Source organism: Gavia stellata, chromosome 11, assembly GCF_030936135.1.
Source record: "Gavia stellata isolate bGavSte3 chromosome 11, bGavSte3.hap2, whole genome shotgun sequence".
Classification (NCBI taxonomy): domain Eukaryota; kingdom Metazoa; phylum Chordata; class Aves; order Gaviiformes; family Gaviidae; genus Gavia; species Gavia stellata.
Window position 1 is genome coordinate 27,988,148 of NC_082604.1, and position 23,215 is coordinate 28,011,362.

The 23,215-nt window shown below is 35.3% G+C and overlaps 1 protein-coding gene across 2 annotated transcripts in view; it reads left to right on the forward strand.

Annotated features, from left to right (window-relative positions):
* IFT80 (intraflagellar transport 80) overlaps window positions 1-23,215 on the forward strand; it is a 54,733-nt gene that overhangs the window by 30,215 nt on the left and 1,303 nt on the right. For both annotated transcript variants that reach the window (XM_059822520.1, XM_059822521.1), the window contains 11 exons: window positions 4,080-4,259; window positions 6,771-6,889; window positions 7,756-7,830; window positions 9,415-9,578; window positions 14,059-14,123; window positions 14,937-15,072; window positions 15,762-15,909; window positions 16,707-16,878; window positions 19,853-19,942; window positions 20,040-20,212; window positions 21,340-21,463. In XM_059822520.1, coding sequence (XP_059678503.1) covers window positions 4,080-4,259; window positions 6,771-6,889; window positions 7,756-7,830; window positions 9,415-9,578; window positions 14,059-14,123; window positions 14,937-15,072; window positions 15,762-15,909; window positions 16,707-16,878; window positions 19,853-19,942; window positions 20,040-20,212; window positions 21,340-21,463 — 1,446 coding nt within the window. The remainder of the gene's footprint in view (window positions 1-4,079; window positions 4,260-6,770; window positions 6,890-7,755; window positions 7,831-9,414; window positions 9,579-14,058; window positions 14,124-14,936; window positions 15,073-15,761; window positions 15,910-16,706; window positions 16,879-19,852; window positions 19,943-20,039; window positions 20,213-21,339; window positions 21,464-23,215) is intronic.

The window sequence follows — 23,215 nt, forward strand, 5'->3', positions numbered from 1 at the left end:
GTTCAAAACTCCACATACTGGTAAACAGAGCCGAAACAGAGAGCAGCCAGGAACAGCCAAGTGCCCTTTGCACAGCTGACATCAGTATTACTCTTATAATTTAAAATATAAGAAAATACTCTTTCTTCACTATGTTTTTTTCAAAATGTTTATGCTCTGGTACTGTGTGGATAATCATTCTCAATTTATTGCACTCAGTCCAGAAATAATAACTAACTAGATCCTTCATATTTAGTCTTGGAGCATCACTATTATACATGTGAAAAACTGTCCTTGTTCCTGGGACACAGAGTTCTCTGAATCTGCTCACTGAAATAATTTCACCAACATCTCAAGAGCCCACTCAGTTTCCGTTTATGGAAGTCAGACAGTATTCAATGACTACAGTACTTCATCTTTTTTACTACATTGTGCAATCAGAAAAGGGAAGCTTAAGTTATTGCTTTTATGTATTTATTTAATATAATGAAACTTTTATAACTACTGGTTTTGTTCTTGAGAGAGTTTGTTGAATTAAATGAAAAATTAATTATGACACAGGAGAAGTATAAGCCAAACAGTAATACCAAAGTGTAATATTGCAGCTGGTGTTAGAACAACGTTCATACAGTCATTCATATAGTCATATTCATACACTTTTTTAAAAAAAACCTCAGTGTATCTAGAAAATACATAACAGCTATTTCAGTTTTTAAAAATTGTTCCTATCTTACAAACGGAGAGTTAAATTTTTTTTATTATAACGTTTTGTGTGCATGATAAGTGTACCAGACATCTGCAGGGAGTATGAATCATTGGAGTGGTCTGAATTATACTGAGAGCTTTCAAAAATAACTGGAAAATAAAACTTTAATTGCTTTATATTTTTTTAAAAAAAATTAAGTTGTAATCTAGAAATACTTTACTGAGTGTTTCAATTACCTGAAAAGAAGACTTCTGGTTTAAAAAAAAAAAAAGTAGTTTTGGGAATGTATCCTCTCAGAGGTGCAGTGTATCTGCTCTGCGTAAAAAAAAAAAAAAAAAAAAAGCCACATTCTTCAAGCTCCTTAAACTGGTTCTTAGTTGATGGCTTGATGCCCCTTTATTATTCATTCTGACTGATGGGTAGATTCTTCATCTAAGGGAAATGACCTTAGAAACAGCCTTGTCTGTTTGGGAGGATCCCAATATTCAGTTTTGAAATAGTACTTCTTCAGATGGTTCTCAGATAGATCACATCTGGCCAGCTGTGAAAAATATGTCTCAGATGTAGGACATTTCGAGCATTCTCTGAGTGTGCTTGTTACAATCATTTGTCCTACAACCTCAAGAGCTTACTCATTTGCCGTATAAGGATGTCAGACATAGTTAAATATTATGCTCTTAATTACTATAGAGTGTTTCATACCGAATTCATCCCGTTGAGACTGAAGAGTAGGTTATAGACTTTCCTCCAAAAATTGCAATTGCCTTCCCAACCGCAGATCATATAGGCAGTAAATGGTGTGTCTGTCAGCCAAGAGGCACGGAAGCCGAAGCCTTAAAATTGAGTGCTTGAAATTGGAAATTCAGTCAGTGCTGACACTGTCTTTCGCTCACCCTTATGTGCGTAGGCAGTAAAAGAGCCTTAACTCAGTAGGTCATCTTACATAGTATTCTGCAAATCATTAGCGCAGCTGGGAGGTTGAATTTCATCCCATTGTGTTTCCTTGCTATTGAATGTTTAAGTCTGACACCTTTATTTGACTGTAATTTTTGTGATTTCATTTCTTATAACTCATAAGAAGGCTTTGTGTGAAGGATTTAGTATTTCTTGCGTTTTATGTGTACTGCAAAAGAAATCAGAATATGAAATGTGTTAGAAACATTAAGTGAGTATTTTCTTCCAACTGTCTCCCCTTTGGTATAATATCATGTATCCAAAAGTCATGAGAATCCAATACCTACATTTAACTTCAATCACATGTTTTTTTCTTACTGACTTGATTCTTAAGATTTCAAATGTATTTGAATATTCAGGTAGTTCTTCAATTGCTAAATGTTTTTTAAAATATTCTATTACACACTCCTGAAGAGGTGATAGTTGAGATTTGCTTCTTGTTTTAAAATCTGGTTTAATGTCTTTCTAAAAGTCCATAAAAAGGTTATTTCATTTTTTGTCAGCCACTTTCAGGACAACACTTGTTTGGAGATTTGGGATGATTTGTATGAACTGTATTTCTGAGATGCAGGAAATAGGAAACAAGTGTCTTGGTCTGAAAATTCTAGTTTTTGACAAGACTGTATTAATAAGGATCCAGCTAAACTTTAGAGGAGTCTTGTACATAAGGCTGAGGGAATTTAAGAATAAAGTTCTTTGCTGGAGAAAATTTAAATATTGAAAAGGAACAAAATTAGATTTAGTACTAAATGTAAGCTTCTCTCGTAACTACATTCATGCTATGGATCAGAAGGAAAAAAGCAAATGCTAGTTTTAATACCTCTTCCTTGTTCTTTGCGCTAGGGGGATTTATAGTTTTATTTTTTGCAATGCTAACAGAGAGAAGGAAAGCAGAGAGAAGGAAAATATGTCAAAGGATAAGAAATCGTGTGCTGTTGCATTAAGGTGCATGCTCTGCCTCAGCATCCCCCTTGCACTGGAACAGGCAATTCCGTGGAGCCGTGCGGGCAGGATCGGGGGCAATGTGCCCTGTGCAGAGGCAGGCAAGGAATTAAAATGTTAAATGCAGCTTACACCCTGTTGCTAGAGAGTATAAAGCTCCTTTATTTTTTTTATTAACAGCATCTTTTAGCAGCCAACCCACAGTTCACAAACTGCTGTATAATCTCTGGTGTCGTTTGCCTGAGGCCGGCTAGCCGCTGGGCAGAGCAGCGGGTCTCCCGGTCCCTGATCCATACCGCACTGCAAGCTTCCAGTCACTGCTGCCTTCACAGCTTCCTGCTGCCCCAGTAATTTGGGGCCTCCACTTAAAAACCAACAAACCAAACTGATAACTATATTTTAATAGACACAGATGATGTAAACCAGTAGTAGAAGATGAAGGAAAGTGTTAGCCGCAGTACCACAGAAATGCATTCTTTAGGTCCAAGTGAGCCTTTCCACCTTGCAAAATCCAGTTAGCAGGAAAATGTACAATGATGCCATTTTGCCTACTATTTGAATTTCTAGCTGCATAGGAAAGCAGGTACGTGACTTACTTTGATAATAAGATACTGAAATATAGTTATTTGACCTGTGCCCCTATGACATTAAACTGTGATACTCCTCTGTGTGCACCTCTTAATTACTCTAAAACGAACGCAAGACACAGAGCTATTGTTCTTGGTTCTCTCCAAAGCGAGGCCAGCTGTCACTGCTTTGGTTGCAGTAACGTTTCAATTTTTGTTGTTATTGCAAGCATGGCAACTGGAAATTTTTAGTACATCCTTCCCCTGTACAGTAACACTAGAGACTAGAGAAAAGTGTAGGCAAGGTATCAGGCTTCTTTTTTGTGTTAGGAAGAGAACAGTATACAGGCATTGCTGTCAGAGCTTTTTGTAATCCACCAACGTCCCTTATGTTGGAAGGACGGAGAGAAGCAACACAAAAGCTTTGCAATTCTCTGTATACTGGGATAGGAGTGCCTTGTTTATACTGACTGATTTTGCCCAGGCCTTACTGTCTCTTTATTCAGGAGCTGCTGTCACTGCAGCATAAACTGAATGCATCACACTTAAGACCATAGCCCGTTGCACCCGTGTAACCAGTATAATTGTTTCTAAGTATGTTCACTTAATTTTTATGTAGTGATTGTCCAGATTTATGAATGACTAAGTACACTTTAAATGTGTTGTGACTAGATAACTTTTACCTAATGTACTTCAGGCATTGTGACATTTTTCATTTCTGCCATACCTGATGGTTTTCCTTCTTCCATCACTGCTTTTCAAGAATCTGACTTAAGAAATCTCATCTCTTTGGTTTGCTTATTCAAGTTGTAATAAGAAGTTAGTTCATTGATGTTTCTTAAAAAATTATAACGCTGCAGATGTATTTATTACAATAAATCGTTTCCAAATAGTACAAAAATATTAAGAATTGTTTTCTCTTTTTCTGCAAGTGGTCTTACGCTTTAGAGAAGCCAAACACCGGCAGCATATTTAATATTGCTTGGTCTATTGATGGCACTCAACTAGCAGGAGCATGTGGAAATGGACATGTCATTTTTGCCCATGTTGTGGAGCAACGCTGGGAGTGGAAAAACTTTGAAATAACATTAATTAAGAGGAGAACCATGGAGGTAATCTTCACAGTTCAGAGCTGTGCATTCTGAATACTAGCTTTGTAAGGCTTTTTGTAATACAAAATGGGAATTTTTAATCCTCGACAAAACGCTATCCTTTTTTTTCTGTGTATATGACTGAAAATGTTTAAGATCATAAAAGGGCCAGAGTTAGCAAATGGTGTAAATAATTATCAATTGTACAGAAGATCAGATCCATGTAAACTAAGCCATACCACCTGATCGACCAGAATTACGTAACTCAGAAGTACCTTATCCTCCAGAAAAATGCAAAGCTCATTTGAAAAGCATGTGAAATTAGCTGTGGGAGGCACTTACAAGAGAGAGATAATTTCAAGTGTAATGAAAATGTTTATGCAGAAAACAATACAAATACATTGGCCAAAACTAAAGCACCATATTAAATACTATTACAGTAACTGCCAGCAAAGATGAAGCTGCATAATTAAGTGTAGATAATATAGAGGAGCTTTCTTTACCTTACCTGCATTCATGAGATGTTGGAGGCACTGATGCACTTTGTAGTAGCTAATGCTTTAGTAAGATTTACTGTATCCCTGTTGTTAATGAAGCTATGATGAATGTTGCCGTCATAGGGCATTTCCAGATAAATTTGGTCGCTGATTATAACTGTAAAGAGTCGTAATATGCTTTTCTGCACCACATATTGTATTACAGCCTAGATTCAGATCTTCCAAAGCTACAGCCATTTGTCATATATCATATAACATGTATCAGGTACCTGCGTGGTGCTTCCAGCTGAGTACTGAGCAATAGGCATTGACCTCAGTGGGAGCTGCCAAGTCTCAGCACTGCTGGAAATGAAACAGGCCCCTACATGTGGTTTCTGGAGCTTAAATTTAGGATCCTTCTTTTGAAAAATCTTGGCCTGAATCCACATTTAGGTTACCAAATATCTGGGAATTAATACAAAAATATGAATTTTTTTACCTTGTAATTTGTCTTCTGTGTTCCCAGACACTGACTCACAACATTCACTCTCTGAACACTGGGATAATATAAGATTTCCATTCTTACAAATTTTCCAAATTACACATTTGGTATTGGACACCAGGCCAATATTTTCAATATCGAAGTCAAGTTCCTAAATTCCTAATTAGGCCCTTTAATGTTTTTTGGTCTTGATTCTTTCAATGTTGAATATGTAATTGGGAAAAGTTGTAACAACAGAAATGCTGTATTACAGTTTAGTCCGGTGGGTGGGATAACATGAGTCAGTGTCTGGGAACACAGAGGACAAATTAGCAGGTAAAAATTCATGTTTCTTCTTTCATTCCCAGACATCGACTCGTAACAGATGGGCTCTGTGAATAATCTCCAGGGTGTTTGAATATGCAAACAACTGAAGAAATATAGCTAACCCTGATTCAGGACTAATTTTTTATTTTATTATTTTATAGTGATTTTATTTTATTTTGATATATTTATGTAGGAAAATATTCCCTACAAAAAAGTTCTAGATGCATTCTTTTTTTCTGAGTACTGCAACAGTTAAGTTAATTATGGACATATCACTGTGGTAGACATAGCAATTAATACGTCTTTGGAAATGGTTTCTAGGCTTTCATAATTGAGTTCAGTCCTTGTTTTGCAATTGGTTGCATAATGGAGGAAACCAAAGAGAAGTTACCACTCTCAGAATGGTGACATCTTAAAAACAAACAAACAAACAAGATCCTGTCATAAGATATCTCCTTAGATTTTAGCTGCCTAAAATCTTTGAGCTCAAAAATCTGTGTTGATTACAGGAATCACAGAATCACTAAGGTTGGAAAAGACCTGTAAGATCATCAAGTCCAACCATCAACCAACACCACCATGCCCACTAAACCATGTCCCACAATGCCTCCTCCACACGTTCCTTGAACATTGAAAACTGGTTTTCTTGAAACATTGTCATTTGAGCAAATTTTCACAGAAATGGCAAAGGCACAGCCTGCTCACCAAGGCCGTCTCCTGAATCTCCCTTACTTCAGAGTGTGGTAGCATTAAAATATATGCTAGAGCTATTCAACATCTAGACAACGTATCTTTATCCAAATCTTGGATATTGCTGAATTGTTTTGATGGGATCACGATGGGATCGCTGAAGTATTACATTTCAAATGTTTAAATAATCAGCAACTGAACACTGAGTCTTAAAATGAAAACTTTCAGACATCCTTGATCTCAGATGATTTTATCAACCTCATGTATAATAGTGCACTTATACCTTAGGTATTCCAAATACGCATTAATTACTCCTTTCTTTTAGGGAAGTCCATCCAGCTCTTCAGTAATTATGCATTGTTTATTCAGAGTTTATAGAACCTTTGCATTTAAGTTTTCACCAGTGCTGTGAAAGTGCCTGTTCCCACATAGATACGTTCTGCTAATGGCATAATAGTATCAGCATGTACTTATAATAAGAAAGAATATGATATTTCACTGGGTAGTTTTCATTTCAGTTATTGTTGGTTTATTCAACCAAAATTTTCTTTTTATTAGGTGCACAATGTTACTAATGATGCGGTAGATTTGTTGGAATTCCGTGACAGGGTTATTAAGGCCTCTTTGAACTACGGGCATTTGGTTGTTTCAACTTCTCTTCAGTGTTACGTGTTTTCGTAAGTAATACAAATTCACGAAGCTTTCTCAAGTTTATCTAACAGTTGTAAGAGAGTAGCAGAAACTTTATTTGTAGTACAGTAGGTAATTATTTTTTTTAACTAATTGAAATATCCTATGGCACCTAGCATCATCTACAACAAAGTGTATTGGAGTATAATTGCCCTCCCTCTGTCATCCTTCCTTTCAGCTTCTTGCTGGTGCCATGACTGCCTGTTCATTTTGCTACAAAAATTTGGCAGGCTTTCTTTTCAGGTACAGGCAGCAGGAATGGTGACTGGATGCAAGTGTATTTGTGCCTCCGTCTAGGGACTCCTTTTTTTGGATACTGCTTCTGGCATGCCATTATTTTGGAATAGAATAGGAATGATTCAACCCTGAATCATGTTTTAAGAACATGATACTGTGTTTCATATGCTGAAATGTAAACTTCACTCCTAAAGGCACTTTTCTGTTCAGTGAGATGACTAATGCTGAACAATAATGCAGCCTGTAGTAGGGCACACAAGAGAGGGACTTTATCCGACCTCCGGATCATGGTAAAAGAGTTGAACCACAATTCAGAAATATTTTTAAAATTCGTTTTTTTCATCTAAATACGATTTTGCTGTTTACTAAGACTCCTAGGTCAGCTGCTGGTAGTGTGAAGGGATGCAAAAATGAAGGCAGAAGTGTTACTGGATCATACTGCATGGTTATCAGTGTTACTTGGCTTCCTAAATGTTGTTTTCCTTTTGAAAACCTCCCTTTTTAGGAATGTTAGATCATTAAAATATGTGTGCTTTACTTAGTGAATTCAACTTGGTATTTGCAATGATACGTGAAGATCAGCGGTTTTAACGAATGATGAATTTTTGATTTGCAGTACAAAGAACTGGAATACACCACTGATCTTTGACCTGAAGGAAGGAACAGTTAGTTTGATTCTACAAGCGGAAAGGTAGCTCACTTCTTGTGTATGCTTGTAATGCTCACTATTAGATGTGAATGTGCGTTTCCTAAAACTTCGTTATATAATATAAGCACATCTTGAAATAATAGAAATAGACAAAAAGTATACGGTATTGGTAAGTAGCACGTGAAGGCTTAGCTGGTATATTTGCCATAGATCTGTGATGGCAGTAATGAATCTTTTCATATATTACAAATGCATGTTTATACTCTTATTTATGGAAGGAAGTCGATCTTCTGACATTACACAAACACTGGGGTTTTTTATGTTTTACATTGCTTTTTTTGAACTGGAATATATTTTATATAAATTATCTTCGGTCTCCAATTTTTATTAAAAGCATTGCAAGGTATGACAAATAAAAAGAAATAGTTGCATTTTTTCTTACATATTTGTATTTATATTTGCAAGAAATCACTATTTTGTTCGTAGTTTAAAAAAATTTTAATCTGTATTTCCTGAAAATCATTTGTCAAAGAGATCTTTACGTGTGCTTTTGTAGAGAGTCTTTCAAAGGACTAAGAATAGGAACAGAAGTAAAAAATCTTGAGTTTTGATTGTAGTCTTAATTCTCTTGCACAAATCTTGTCGGACAACTGTTTCAGCATAGTGCAGCATAATGCTCACTGCATTTTATGAGTGCCCCAGATTAAACATTTGTGTTGTAGTCTACAAAGATACTACAGTAGAGAATGGGTAACCAAGTAGACAGGAGTTTGAAGATCAGGTTCTAGATTTGAAGTTTCGTGCTGCCGATTAAAAGTAAATTTTGAAAACGTGACGTAGATTCTTTGGCAATGTAGGTGATCATGATGCCACAGAACTCAACCTAAGGTTTTGGTAAAACCAGTCTACCTTGACAGATAATGTGCAAACAGACATTAGTTCGTTCGGTGCCAGTGACTGATAACATTTGCAACAGCTGAGGGTCTAACAACCGGCTTTTTGTTTATGGATGTGTTTTTGTGACTGTGAACTATAGATACCGTACTTACCAAATGGTTATTGTTACGTAGAACTATTTATATTCTTTATAAAATTTTGCAAAGTTTTCCTGCAAATAAGTTATTTTTCACTGAAGCCCTGCATCATAATAGATGGTGGTCAGTTCATTAAAAGTATCATCTATTTGCTTTACGTTATAATCTAGTTGTACTGAAGGAAACGAAACAGGTAATACTATTTCAAAGCTAGCTGTAAACATTAAAGCTGTTTCTCACATATATACACACACAGCGTTGTCTCATGGGGTGATGTGTGGGGAGTACCGTCTGCAACTGTATGCTTTGTCATCAGGAGTTGTAGGATTTAAACATTATAATACCTATAACAGATAAAATCATAGTGATTCCAGATAATAAATATTCTCATGGAAAAAGATAACATTCACGTTAAAACTGAAAATACAGAGCTTTCAGAGTATCAACTTTGCAAGGTAAGGCTTAGAAATGATGTAGTTTAACTGAAAACAATTGCAGGATGTTAGAAAATTACCTTCAAATTATTGAAACTGTCATCACGTTTTTCTGTATTATTTAGTGATTTACATTTTTGTTGGGGGTTTTTTTGCAGGCATTTTCTTCTCGTAGATGGTGGAGGACTTTATTTATATTCATATGAGGGAAGATTAATTTCCTCTCCAAAATTTCCAGGAATGAGAACAGACATTTTAAATGCCCAGACAGTATCTCTGAGTAATGATACCCTAGCAGTAAAAGACAAAGCTGATGAAAAGGGTAAGTTCTCTGTTCTAATAGTTCCATGTTTGCTAATAATTCATTATGAAGCTTTCAATATCTTAGCATTTAACTTTACTTAGCATAGTTATGGTAAACAAAAAAAGCATAAAGCATAAATAATTTATCTATGATATAAATTAAAGATAATATTTGTTCTAAAAATTAATTAAAACGATGGGTCTTGCTTAACTTTGATTAAAAAACTTAGAGAATTATATATGTCTCTGAACTTTCAGTTGTGTGTAATGCATCAGAGAACCATGGAATATTTACAGTAAATACTTGAACGGTAGGTTTTCACTCCCTGACGTGATTTTCTAAAGAAGTACCTCAGCAACTTTTTCTGCTTGACTGCTGCTCTTAGGAGCTACCAGTGCATTACCTGTGATTAATTTTAGTTCTCGGATGTTCTTTGCTTCAGTTTTTTTAGGTTTGTATCTTACAGCATGTAAGTTTTATGTGCAGCTGATATGACCGTAGTTACAAGGCTGTGATGTTCTGTCTCAGTGTTGTGTTCCTGAAGTTTTTTATGCTCTTAAATTTTGTGGTTTGGCACCAAAAGCACTGTAATTCTGAAACACAACATGGCCAAATGAACTTCAGGTAAATTTTTGCATTAATGAGTGGTACAGGAATATTTTTTTGTTAGTCAGCTTTTTTCCTTTGTTCTATCTCTTGATGCAAATGTGTAAGTTTGCCTGTGCAACAATTTAAATTTTAAGTGTCTGCTGGAGACAGACACTTCCATTGCTGGAAAACCCACGGCACTATGACTTTTGACTTCATAACTGTGCCATTTATAGGCCATACAAATATTACAATACAGGGCTGTGGTGCTATCTATAGCTGTTATTTCTCCTGCGATATGGCCAGTAAGGAGATTACCAGTGGGAGCAACTGTGCACAAGAGGTGCTGTTGTTGCAGAGTGAGATGGTGAAAAATTCCTGGCTGTGGTTCCGACACTAACTCAATCTGTTACCTATAACTCAATCTGTTATCCTAGACTTAATGATTAGATTTCGAACAGTTTCAGAATTTTAGAATTCTTTGTCTTGCAGCAAACAAGAATCATATTTATCTTCTTTTTGCAGTTGAAAAAAAATGTTCAGCGTCAAGTACAAAAGAAGATCCTGGTTATTATAGGCAGTGAGTTAGCCCTTTAGTACTGATTGCATGGTAGTTTTCTCAGCATATAACCCACAACTTAAATTACTTGATGACTGAAAAAAACCCTTGTAAAAATCCTTCAAAACACCCCTACACAAGCAAATGAAAAATTAATTGAAATTTTTCTCACTTCTCTGTACAACTTGTATGTATGGTTTTTTTCTTGTACATCCTTATCTTTTATGTGAAAACAAATACTTTAATTATTACTAAGCTATTTTAGATATCTATTTTAGATATTATTCATTTTGAATAATTACTTTAAAGAGTAGTAATATAACTGCAATGTGCATTTCATTTTTAAGGACAACTACTTCAGGAAATATCCTCAAGCATCAAGACATTAAAGATATGTAAAATAGCTGTGTGGTAATTAAAATTGATTTTAATTAGCAAAAATATATTTCAGTGTAAATTATTCAGAAGAAAGCAGTAGTTTACAAAAAAAATGGATAAGTGAAAAGTTGTATCTTATTTTGGATCTTTTCTCTTTTACTCTGTGTCTTTATATTACACAAGTGTATGTATGTTTATTTATATATTACTTACTCTGTATAACACAGAGACTTTATTGCCATATTGACACCTTGATGCAGTTAGAATAAAACCAATAGAAGTATTTTCAATAAATTGAGGTTATATAGAAAATTCATCCATAAATATTGACTACTGTCTATATGCATGCATATTTAAGATTTTGATGGTAAACTCACTCTCTTGCCCCATTCCCCTGCCCATCATCCTGAATAGACTGAAGAGCATCTCCATCTCCCAACCAGTCCTGTTAGTGTCCTGAAAATCTTGTCAGCCTGCACGCAGGCTACTTTCCAGAGGCTGGGTTTCTGGCGATGTTTTCAAGATAAACTCTCCAAATGATCCTGTTGATAAGGGCTTCCATCAGAGCAATAAGTAGGGGTGGTTGGTTTTTCTTTTTTTTCTTTTTTTGGCGACAAGTCCCACTAGTAGTGGTAAAAAGTGTAATAATAATGCCAGCACATGGGAAAACAGACTCCTGGCACTTGGTTTCCTAACCGTGCCTTATCTAGGCCTGTTTATTCTTCTCGACTCACCCCAGCAGAAGCCTTTTTTTTTTTTGGCCCTATTTTGAGGGCAGGTCTGTTTTTCATAATGCACTGCATTATAGAAATATCTAAGATAGCTCAGTTTGGTACAGGAAGGAGTTTACACGTCGTACCATGGAGCTGACTACAAGCTAATTTACTCTGAAAGAGAGAGAGAGATATGACTTGCTGGGCTTCAGTGTTGTTACTTGGCTATTCTTCTTTCAGTAATCTAGAAAAAAGATTGGTACCTCTGCGCTTACAGTCCTTCCTCAATCTCTAATGAAGCTGGAAAAGGGAGGTGAGCCTATTCTCAAAAGGGAGCTGCTGTTATTCCATGATAATAGAACCTGTGTGTTAAAAGACACACAGTAGCTGTTCTCTTTCTCTGGATGCTCAAAGTGAGAGAATGCCCTTTGTTTATATTTTTAATTCCTACATATTAAAAAGATACATTTTAGGTTCTAAATGATTGTAAAGTGATGTGGAGTTTTTCCAGATGGGGGGAAAAAACCCCCTACAACCCCAAACTTATTTCCTGAAATACCTTAATAGCATTGTAGATTAATGAAAAGTTAACCAGTGTTACTTGTCAATTAGGTACAGTGGTTTTCTTTAAAACTCTCTTAATCTCACTTCCTATAGCTAGTATAGTAGCAGTAAAAATGGCTTGTATAGCTAGATCAAAATAAATGTCATGCAGGGAACCATGCATAAAAGTGAGAAAAATAGCACTTCTCAGGAACAACTAGTTTTCTTTTGTATATTTAGCTAGCTGCCAAGAGCAACACTTGTGCAAAACCCTTTCTTTTCCTCCTCTGCAAACTCGACCAATGCTTTCTGAACACCTGCTCGTACAGTTTGTTTTATTTCTAGTTCTGTCTTTGTAACCATTGACCTCAAACCAACATCCTGTGTCCTAGTGAAAGAAACACACAGCAGGATTAACAGGTTAACATCGCCATCCTTTGGAGTGAACATGTATGTTCACCTTATATTGTATACCTACAGTAATGTGTTGAAACCACAGGTGGGATATGTTACGGAATATCTGAAATGTTTCTGTCACATCTGTGTTTTCCATGAACTAACACAGAATCCCGTGCTTTAAATTCCAGCTGATGTTCCTTACAATGTTTTCTCTAGGTTTGAATACTCTTACCTACATCTGTCTGAATTCATGTGTATAGTCACAGACTATATATAAAGTATGTGTGAGTAGTTTTTGAACACAGGTGGATGTGTGTGCGTCACACACATACACCTGTATACATAGAGAGAGACACAAAGAAAGAACGAGACACTCTATTTTTAAGCAAGTTGCAGATTTGAGTCTTCACGGGATATCCCAGAAATGCAGATGATGTAGGTGGGAGTTTTTTTTTTGGGGGGGGGGGGGGGTGTATTGCCTTTTTTTTGAGGGTGAGACAGGGAGAGAGTAGAACAGATGGACTTTGGTAAAGATTGCAAGAATTATATAAAATTCAAGTATATCTGGATAAAGCAGATAGTTTTTGAGGAAGCCAGTTATTAATATATTGTCATTAACTGTATTATCATGACAAGCAGAAACCCTAAACTGTCCTGGAAGAAAATATGCCTAGGGACCACTGATTATGAATTCAAAACAGAGCAGATTATTAACAAAATAGAGACTTCTTCTGAAGAATGTTTTACCCAATAGTTCAAAGGACAACTTTCTCTACGTCCGATACTAATTCCTTTAGGAAAATATATCAGTCAATGGTATCACTTCCTAAACTTTCATATTCATCAAAATTGTGGGTTAAGAATGAGTAAATCTATCAGATAGCCTTGGTAACATGAACTTATTCAGACTGCAGGGTACGAACTTGCATCAGATAGAACTTGGTGTCATTTTTGTAAATAACCATTTGAGCTGTGATAGGAAGTAAAACATTAGTTTTCTCAGTTCTGTATCAGTCCATAATATCATGTTTCAGTGGCTATCAATGCTCTGAAAATAATGATATTTGAGAATTTTCACAGATCACTCCAATTGCAAAATAAGACTATTCCTAAGCTCAGCAGATTATGACGGTTACGTTTTGCCAACTGTAAGATTCTTTTTTCACCAGAGTGTGAAAGTCACTGGTAAATCTAGCACATAGTAAGAAGTATCCACTTGCAGTAAATTATACTCTGAAAATGAATGGAACTGCTTGAAAAGTCTATGAAGGAACCGTTGCTTTTAATTAATAAACCATATAATTTTTTTTTTCTTCAGTTATATACATATTTGAAGCTTTATCTGGAAAGCCATTGGGTGATGGAAAGCCTCTAATGCATAAGGTAAGGTGAAGGATATAATGTCTCTTTTTTATTATACTTTGAAATTAAGAATCAATAATGGGTTTCCTCAATAATGGGTCTAATAACCTATTAAAGGTTTACACTCTTAATAGAAAGGAGCTTGACAACTCTAGCTGACTCTTATAAAATAACAACAATCAGATTCTTTATGCCGTGTCATTGTACAAAGGGATATACTTACTATAGGTTGTGTTCAGTTACTGGCATGTGTTTCCCATGCACGTAGGAGTTTGAAACTACAGGTAAATAGTTTTGTTAGGCAGTAAAACTGATCAACTGAGTTTCCTTTGCATGTACTCCAAAGCAACTTCTATTAGTGCTGACCTGTTGTTAACACTGAAGAAAAGAATATCAGTGAAAAGTTGTCTGTCTTCAGTCTGAACTGTTACTGTTTTTACTTCAAATATGATTGCCTGAACTGCATTTTACATTTCCTCACTCTTCTGGCATACAGCAAAAGCAAAATTAGGCAGCTTCTTTGGAGAGAGAAATAAACATTCATCTTTTAGGCAGCTTTTGCTTTGAGACTGCCACTTGTATTTCTGTAGTTTTGTAGTAAATTCCTAAACCGCTAACTCTTCTCTGTTGCAGTTTTGTCTTAATCTGCATGAAATTAGATTTATATAATGCCTCACTTAAGAGAGAAGACATACATAAAGTGTCTTCACAGTCCAGTTTTTCAAGGGTTTTGTGCCTTGTTTTTAGTAAAGCATTCATTTGTTGAATACCACATGCTTTCTGTGATATGAATCTCCAAAATAAAAATCGGGTATTTTCTTTTTTCCTTTTCAGACAGAAATTGTGGAGATTGCTTTGGACCAGAAAGGACTTACAAGTGAAAGAAAAATAGCTTTTATTGATAAGAACAGAGATCTTTACATTACTTCAGTTAAACGGTTTGGAAAAGAACAGAAGATTGTCAAAATAGGTAAAAAAAATTCAAAATAACGTTTAACTACATGCTAGCAGGCAAATAGACTTTCATCTAGTTCAAGAGACAAAATTTTGCTTTTTAATTAACAGTGAAATTGGACTTGAAAAAACATTAGAAATAGTCCTGTGGCTTTCATAAGATAGTGGTAGAAACCATTTTAGTACGCTTTATCTAAACTCTGATAATTTTTATATCAGTTACATGTAAAGCAGTTGTTAACATTTAAACACTTGTTATTGCATTCTGGAGCAAGCAGCTCAGAGGATATTGGAGAAGGACCTATTCCTCGGAATTATTCAGCACAGAATCTTTCAGACGTTTTTCTTGCAACCGCAAATTCTTAAGTTCATAATATTTTAATTAAAAGTTTAAATGCTGTAGACAGATGCATGATCCAATAATTACAAAGGTGCAGTCTGACCACTGTGTTAAATTTCCTCTCCAGTCTCAAAACTAAGTCCAAAAAATACCATTCTGAAAAGAACTTTCTTTCGGAAAGAGAGAACTGAATTTGGCTGAAAGTTTGTAAGATGTTACCTTAGAAACTAGGGAGTTAAAACCAGTCCTTATAAAAGGAAGTAAGAATGATAAATAATTACCATTTTACTACGGTTCCAAGAAGTGTACATTTATTTTGAAGTTTCTTGTGGAAATGCATATTATTTTGTTATCTTTAAATTAAGGGACAATGGTTCAAACTTTGGCTTGGAATGACACGTCTAATATTCTTTGTGGGATTCAAGATACCCGTTTTACAGCCTGGTACTACCCCAACACAGTCTATGTAGATAAAGATCTTTTGCCAAAAACTCTGTATGAAAAAGATGCAAGGTAATATATCCTTTTTGATCAAAATAGTATTATTATGTATTTTAACTAATTTACTCATTCCTTAAAGAATTATGTTAATTTTGGCAGCTGAAGTAGAAGCAAGGGTTGTAACTTTTAAAATGCTTTTCATGCTACTACTTCTTGATTAGGAAATGAGGAAAAAGTGTTTTATAAGGTATATCATAAAGTTTCGAGTTGAAATGATGATGCACAGTTTAAAAGTAGAACAGCAGCTTGATGCAAAAGCAAAATTTTGATCATATCTCGTGAAATATTGCCTTAGTTGTTTGTAAAAAAAAAAAAAAAAAAAGGGGGGGGGTGGGGGCAAAAAAGATCTGTTTAAAGTATCTGTTGGAAAATAAAAGTACCAAGATATTAGGTCACAGATAATATTAATTCCAGCTCAGCATGTTTAGTTTACATGCTTCCTTCAGCCTGTATACTTTGTGAGTGTGAAATTCTTCATAAAGAATACCTGAATTCATTATTTCATTCTAAGAGTTATGGGAGCCCAAATGGTTTTTACTGTAAAATGTCTTTGAAAATTTTTGCACAAATACCCTGTTTGCATTGGCCTTAGAACCAGTGAATGTGCATAACTATCATTTTATTTGTAGAGAACATTACAACTACCTGTTGGATATAACTGTTGAATAACTAGGTGCTTAGATTTTTATATGCTCTGGAAGTGAAGTATAATCATGTTGTAATTTTGAAACAAAGATTTCTTTAAATTCCTCATGTTCTTTTCAGTAAGAAAGAAGTGAATATTAACTTACCTTTCTTTCTCTACCCAGTGAATTTAGCAAAAATCCCCAGATTGTACGTTTTGTAGGAAATCAAATAACAATTAGAAGAGCAGATGGTTCACTTATTCACCTTAATATTTCACCTTATCCTGCGATTCTTCATGAATATATTAGTAGTTCTAAATGGGAAGATGCTGTCAGACTCTGTCGCTTTGTCAAGGTAAATGCTAATTATCAGGAATGTTCAGATATAATTTCACTGTAGTATTTATGTTTTCAAGTATTACTTTAATAATGATGATGCATATCAGATGTTACATCTAATTTCCATTCTTCTGCTTTGTTGCTGATTATTTTGGGGCTGGTCATGAAAAAATATACATTTTTCATAGTTACATAATATACATATACATAATTTCATAATTTTCATTACAGATAATAAAAATTCTTATTTTTATTCACACCAAAGTTCAGATGGATTCAATACAGGTACTCACAGAAGTAGTAATAAGCTTAAATTTTCAGGACTAGGCCTTAATATAACGGATTAAAAATTATCTGCATCTCCACATACAGTTGCCTAGTATTTTTTCATATTTTATTTCACTTGTTTTTGTTTGTTTTTTTTTCCTTTGCTTTCTTTTGTATGCATTTAGGCAACAGCAACAGATGAGGTGAGTCTGGCAGTCTTTAAAACAAACAAAAATTCCCCCAAACCCTGCTTCCTTTCCCCTATTTATGCCTAGAAAAGTGTTTAGCACTTTCGTATGAGTATCATGACCTTAAATGTGTATTTAAAATATTCTTGTATCTGTATTACTAAATAAAACACATCCAGATAACTTGGGTTGTATAATGATTTTTATTTTGAGTGTTACCCCTTTAATAGTAGGCTTTTATTCCAGTATTTGGCAGTAGGAACTGGGATTTCAAATTTCAAATACAGTATTACGTTCTGAGTAATCTAAATGCATCATCTTTAAAAATAAAACATCTGTATCAGGTGGTAATAATCATAATATTGTTTCTTTCTGATTAAGATGAAGGTTTTCTAATGCAAGGATTTTTTTTGTCAAACTTTTCGTGCATCCTCTTAATTCTTATGGGTAGAGTCATCCTATGAGTTTAATCATACTTTAAAGGAAAAATGTTTAAAAATTTTGGTGCTTTTTTATGAAATCCCAGTATAGGTATCATGTTTTTTCACTGTCTTTTTTTTTATGAGCTTTTCGTCATCAGTCCGTATCTGTCAACAAGTGAGGAAGGCCTTTCTTTCAAGAAAAACTGTAACAGAATCTTTATTTTCAGTGTGAAGAGTATTCACATCATCTGGTTTTAAGCATCTAAGTTAGATACCTAGGTCTTAGTCTTTGAGGACTTCTCCTTTCCATTGATTACAAAATAAAGTTTTTTGTCTTTGATGGAAGGTAATCTAAACCGGCCTAAACTAGATGGTGTGAATATCCTTTCTATTTGACCATTTGTGTTTGGGCTGAGGGATGACCTGGAATACCCTTACACCAAGGTAAACAGAGAGCCATCCCAGCTGGTCTTGCCTTGACTACTTTGTTTATCTTTCATGATTCCTAAACTCTTCATGGACATACAGGGCTATTTTGTTTATTTTGGCAATGCAGGTAGACAGTTCAAAGTATTTCCAATCAGTGGCCACAAAACGGACCATCTTACTGAGGAAAGAGAGAAGAGCAAGACCTGTTGGTGAAAAACTCCTAGAAACTTGGTCTCTTTCATAAGTTCAGGCTACACTGTCAGCATTTTATCACCTAATTTTCTAAATAATAGGGAGTTGGGAAGAGAACGTGACAAAGATTTTATGAGCATTTGATTCTCTGAACAATTTTAATTCTCCCAAATTATGGGCTACCATAAGGTTTGTCTTGTCCTGTATCATGGTAAAGAGTAGGAACACGTGGCCAGAGTAGGAACACATGAAGAGATGGTGATAGTGGAACCACAGCCTTAGTCTAAATTACTGTATCTCATTGGCTTCAGTGGGTCTTACCAGTTTTGTTTCATACAAACGTGATTGTGAGACAGGGCATGGGACTATGTTTAGAGCATACTCAGTGTAGCTGTTTATTCTGATTAAATCAATAGTAATCCTATGCTGCTTCTAAAAACCTGTTCACATTGCAAAGTGTTTATTTTTTAATTTGTTAGTGAACATTTTTAACAAAAATACTAAAACCCACTTAATTCCTAGAGTGCATATGGACTAAGGAGTGCATTCAAAATTACATTTTTCCTGTCTGACCTAGAGTTTTCAGATGTGGTAACCTAAACTATATTAACTAATATGTTCTGGTAGTAGATCTTTGTCATAATGTTGTCAGACTTGAAAAGGGAAGATAACAAAATGTCAGGATCTTCCTAAGTGTTTTTCTGAGTTAGTGGGGTTTCCTTAAGGTTGTGTAAAAAAAAACAAAAAAAAAAACAAAAAAAAAAAAAACAAAAAACAAAACAAAACAAAACAAAAAAAAAAAAAAACACCGGGGGGGGGGGCAAAATTCATGAAAATAGAAAACAAAGGTGTAGTATTATTATTACCACTAAGCTTTTCTAATTCTTAATTCTAAACATAAAATGTACTGAAAATATCACCAAGGAGACAGAACTTTTGAAGCTCTTATTTACTTTTCAGTTGGTTCACAGTCTGTTCTACAGTCAAGTAATTTTTTTCATTTCATTTTTAGTATGTTTATGATAAAGGTACAATTATTGTTATTTTCAGCACCATGGTTCCAGTACAGTTATTTGTGAAGCCAGATTGAGATAAGTCAACTTAAAATAAATTTTTTAACCACAACCAGTGCTTTGGTTTCCAGCGTAGTCCCACAAGTAGTGACAGGGACACCGGTGATGAGGTCATAAAGTGATACTATGGCAAGAGTTCATTACTGGCTGAGATGCTGAAAACTAATGATTCATTCAGCCGCACTGTCGGTCTCATCTGATCACAACATTGGCTTTTTTATAATGAAGGAGTTCTGAGAAATAATTTTCTTTCTAATAAGAGACTTAGACTACGGTGCCATGAACGGCATGCTGAGAAATGTTATATTGTTATACATTATTTTCAGGACTTGTATACTTCCTTTAAGAAGTCATTTTTAGCAGGATAATAAATATTTGCAGGTTTAGGAGTTGCATTTTTTTTTTTTTTCAAATTTCAGGATCAAACTATGTGGGCATGTTTAGCTGCCATGGCGGTTGCCAACAAAGACATGACTACAGCAGAAATCGCCTATGCAGCAATTGGTGAGGTAAGAAAATAGAGTTATTTATTTCCAGTTAAATTGTTGCAGAACTAATTTTATTAATAAATTTCCCTTATTAAACTATTGTACATCTCGTTAACAGATTGACAAAGTTCAGTATATCAATTCCATCAAAGATCTTCCATCAAAAGAGTCAAGGATGGCTCATATACTGCTGTTCAGTGGAAGCACCCAAGAAGCTGAAACCCTGCTTCTTCAAACAGGCCTTATTTATCAAGCTATTCAAGTCAACATTAATCTTTACAATTGGGACAGGTAGTGTTTCTTCAAACACAATATGTTTATAAGCAGTCTTACTGAGGTAACCTGTTAATTATCTAGATCAGTTGTTTTACTGCAGATACTTAGCTGACTGATTTTCTGTCTGTAATTGCCCAGACCTGTGAAAAGATGAAGTAAATCATATCCTGACAATAACCAAAGAAGTAACCTTTTTTCTGTCATATTTAGAAGACACAAGTATTCTGTGATAAAAATTCAAAACATGCTTGGAAGCATTTTTAAATAAAATTTTGTTTTTTCATTATTCTTAACACAGAAAAGGCCTTAGCGATACCTCAAACGGTATGTGACCCTCAAAGAATTAAAGGTTGTTTTGAAATGTCTTGTTGCTAAAAATAGATATATGGCTATTCGGACTCCCAGCACTGTGTAGGTGGATGAAATATGAATTAGGCCTGAGAAAACAGAGTAGGAATTTCTCCTTTAAACAAAAGCCCACGTTTTCTAACAGAATCTTCTGAGGCCATTTAGTACTAATCTCTCTGCTATTACATTCATTAAAAGTTGTTTTTCCCCCACATATCTGTGGTTTTTATTACGTTGCCTAATATGTATCATCTAAAAACTGTGTATGTCAAACATTCAGTATTCCTTATGCCATTGAGAAGAAAACAGATGTGAGGGTAATCAATTATACTAATCCAATGACTGATCTTTCCCACCTATAGAACATTCGTAAATGCTGTGTAGCATACACCATAAATGTGTATTATGATGCTGTTCAGAAATGATTCCTGACTGTAATAAAGTTATTAAAAATTATTACTTTTGCCCCTTTATATTGAAAGTGCTAAACTCTAACCATTCTGTTTTATCTCCTTGAAATAAAAAGACTCCTATTGTCAAACTCCAATGATGTGATGAGGTTGTCAACAGAAATAACTGTTGGATATTTTTCATAGCGTGCATCATAAAGTAGACAGTCTCCTTTGCTGGCTACTTTTAACCTCCTGTGACTGATACTAATGTAAAACTGCTTGGCACTATAGATTAGGAATCTTTGCCTGCAGCCCAAATGCTTTTCAGCGTATCGTTTTGGTGATTGTAGTTGTGCCAGAGCATTTATATAGCCTGACAAGCCCATTTCTGTTTTATTCCAGGGCCCTAGAACTAGCAGTAAAGCACAAGACACATGTTGACACAGTCCTGGCTTATCGACAAAAGTTCCTAGAGGACTTCGGTAAAAAAGAAACGAACAAAAGATTTTTGCAATATGCAGAAGGTGTAAGTATTCCCCAGAATTATTCCTACAGCTCTAGGTCAGCCTTCCTTTTGTAGCCAGTTTAGGAGGGTGGGGGGGGAATTGCTCTTACATTTTCCTTCTTTGGTTCAAATGTGGACACAAATCTTAAGATTTTACATCTGAGTACAAGTTCATAGCTTGATGTGTGGCTACTTGGCTAGTAATAGTTGTGCATGTGTTTCACCTGAAGGCACATATACAGAATGTATATATTTAGTATCTGGCAAGGATTATACAAATGAAGGCACAGTTGTTTTCTATAAACAGGGAGCTAGACCTTAGGATGGTTGAATGTGTACCTCTTAAATGTCTTCAACATTTTTATGTAATTTTATGGATAGCAACAATAACAAACTTTGAAGGTATCCAGATATGTATTAAGAGTGAAGTATGAACTGTTCTGCCAAATACGATAAATAGCTAAATACACAGTTTCATCAAACCTCTGGAAACCCTCTCCATCATCAGTAGGTCATTTCAATTTATTAGCATTTCACAGATCTTAGACTGAGGACAGATCTTACAGTTCGTAAGTTCGAAGTATCTTAGGTTCCACTGGAGTACTTCTGCACATTTCCTTTATGGGAGGCACCACAAGTGAACCTTAGACAGCAATTTCATCGAGCAGCCCTTATGTCCTTCCTGCTCTCCCCTTGCTGTTCCAAAGCATTCTGAGGGTGAAACTATAAAAAGAGACGTGTACTTTGACTGTGTCAGATCCTTTCATCCACTGTAGCTGATGGATCAGGAGATACATCCGAGCTGTTAGCTCAGATCCTTTAATTGGACAGTGCCCATTACGCTTTCAATAAAGCTTGATTTCTAATGTAAGTCATTAGCTTTTAGCACTTCTAAGGATGTTTCATTTCCTAAACAAGAATAAAAATCTGCACAATATCTGGCCCCCCAATGAACCATTCTGCAGTACTTTTACCTGGAAAATACAGAAAAATAACAGAACAGATTCCAAGCACTCTTATCACGCAGCAATTTCAGCTGCTATGCTGAAAGTATGTCTTCTACATACTTTAAATCCATTATCGAGCAAAAATCATGTTAATCGCCTGATGCTTCTGAAAGAAACTATTTAGATAATACTGTCTTGTCTTTAAATCATCAAGAAAGCCGTAGTTTCTGGAAGGGTTCCTAGGAAATAACACCTTGTCAGTGATAAGGTGTGAGCAGAGTGACGCGAGTGGAGCCAGTTTCATGTTACATTCAGTCTTGAAATTTGGGTCTCAGACTGCAGAAGGTCCCTGGAGTAAAGAAGTCCTTGAGTTGTATTCTGCATCTGTGTTCTGGAGGCCTTGTCTGCTGAATCTGAAACTAGGAGGGAACCTACTTAATGAAGTGGATTTTAAGCTCTTGGCTACGGTGGTAACTAAATTCTTAATGCAGCCTGTTAGACTCATATAGCAAAGTTAGAAGGAAATGTTAAGGGCATTGAAGAGAAAAACAAGATTTTGTGCTGCTATTCCTTCTCAGGGGAAAAAAAAAGTGTCTCAATTTCCCTCTCACGACCTAAAACTCCTTCAGGCTGAAGTAGGGAGTTCTTCCATCTTTTCTATACTGCAGTTGAGATCACGGATCTGCAATCAGATATGGAATCTAAACAATGTGCTTAGTTGTTATATCTCACATCTTTATAGATAAGGTATTATGAACCTAATATGTATACTGAGAATCCATATCTTGGCAGTTACTAGGTGTCACTGGCAAGGGTTGTTGGCTTC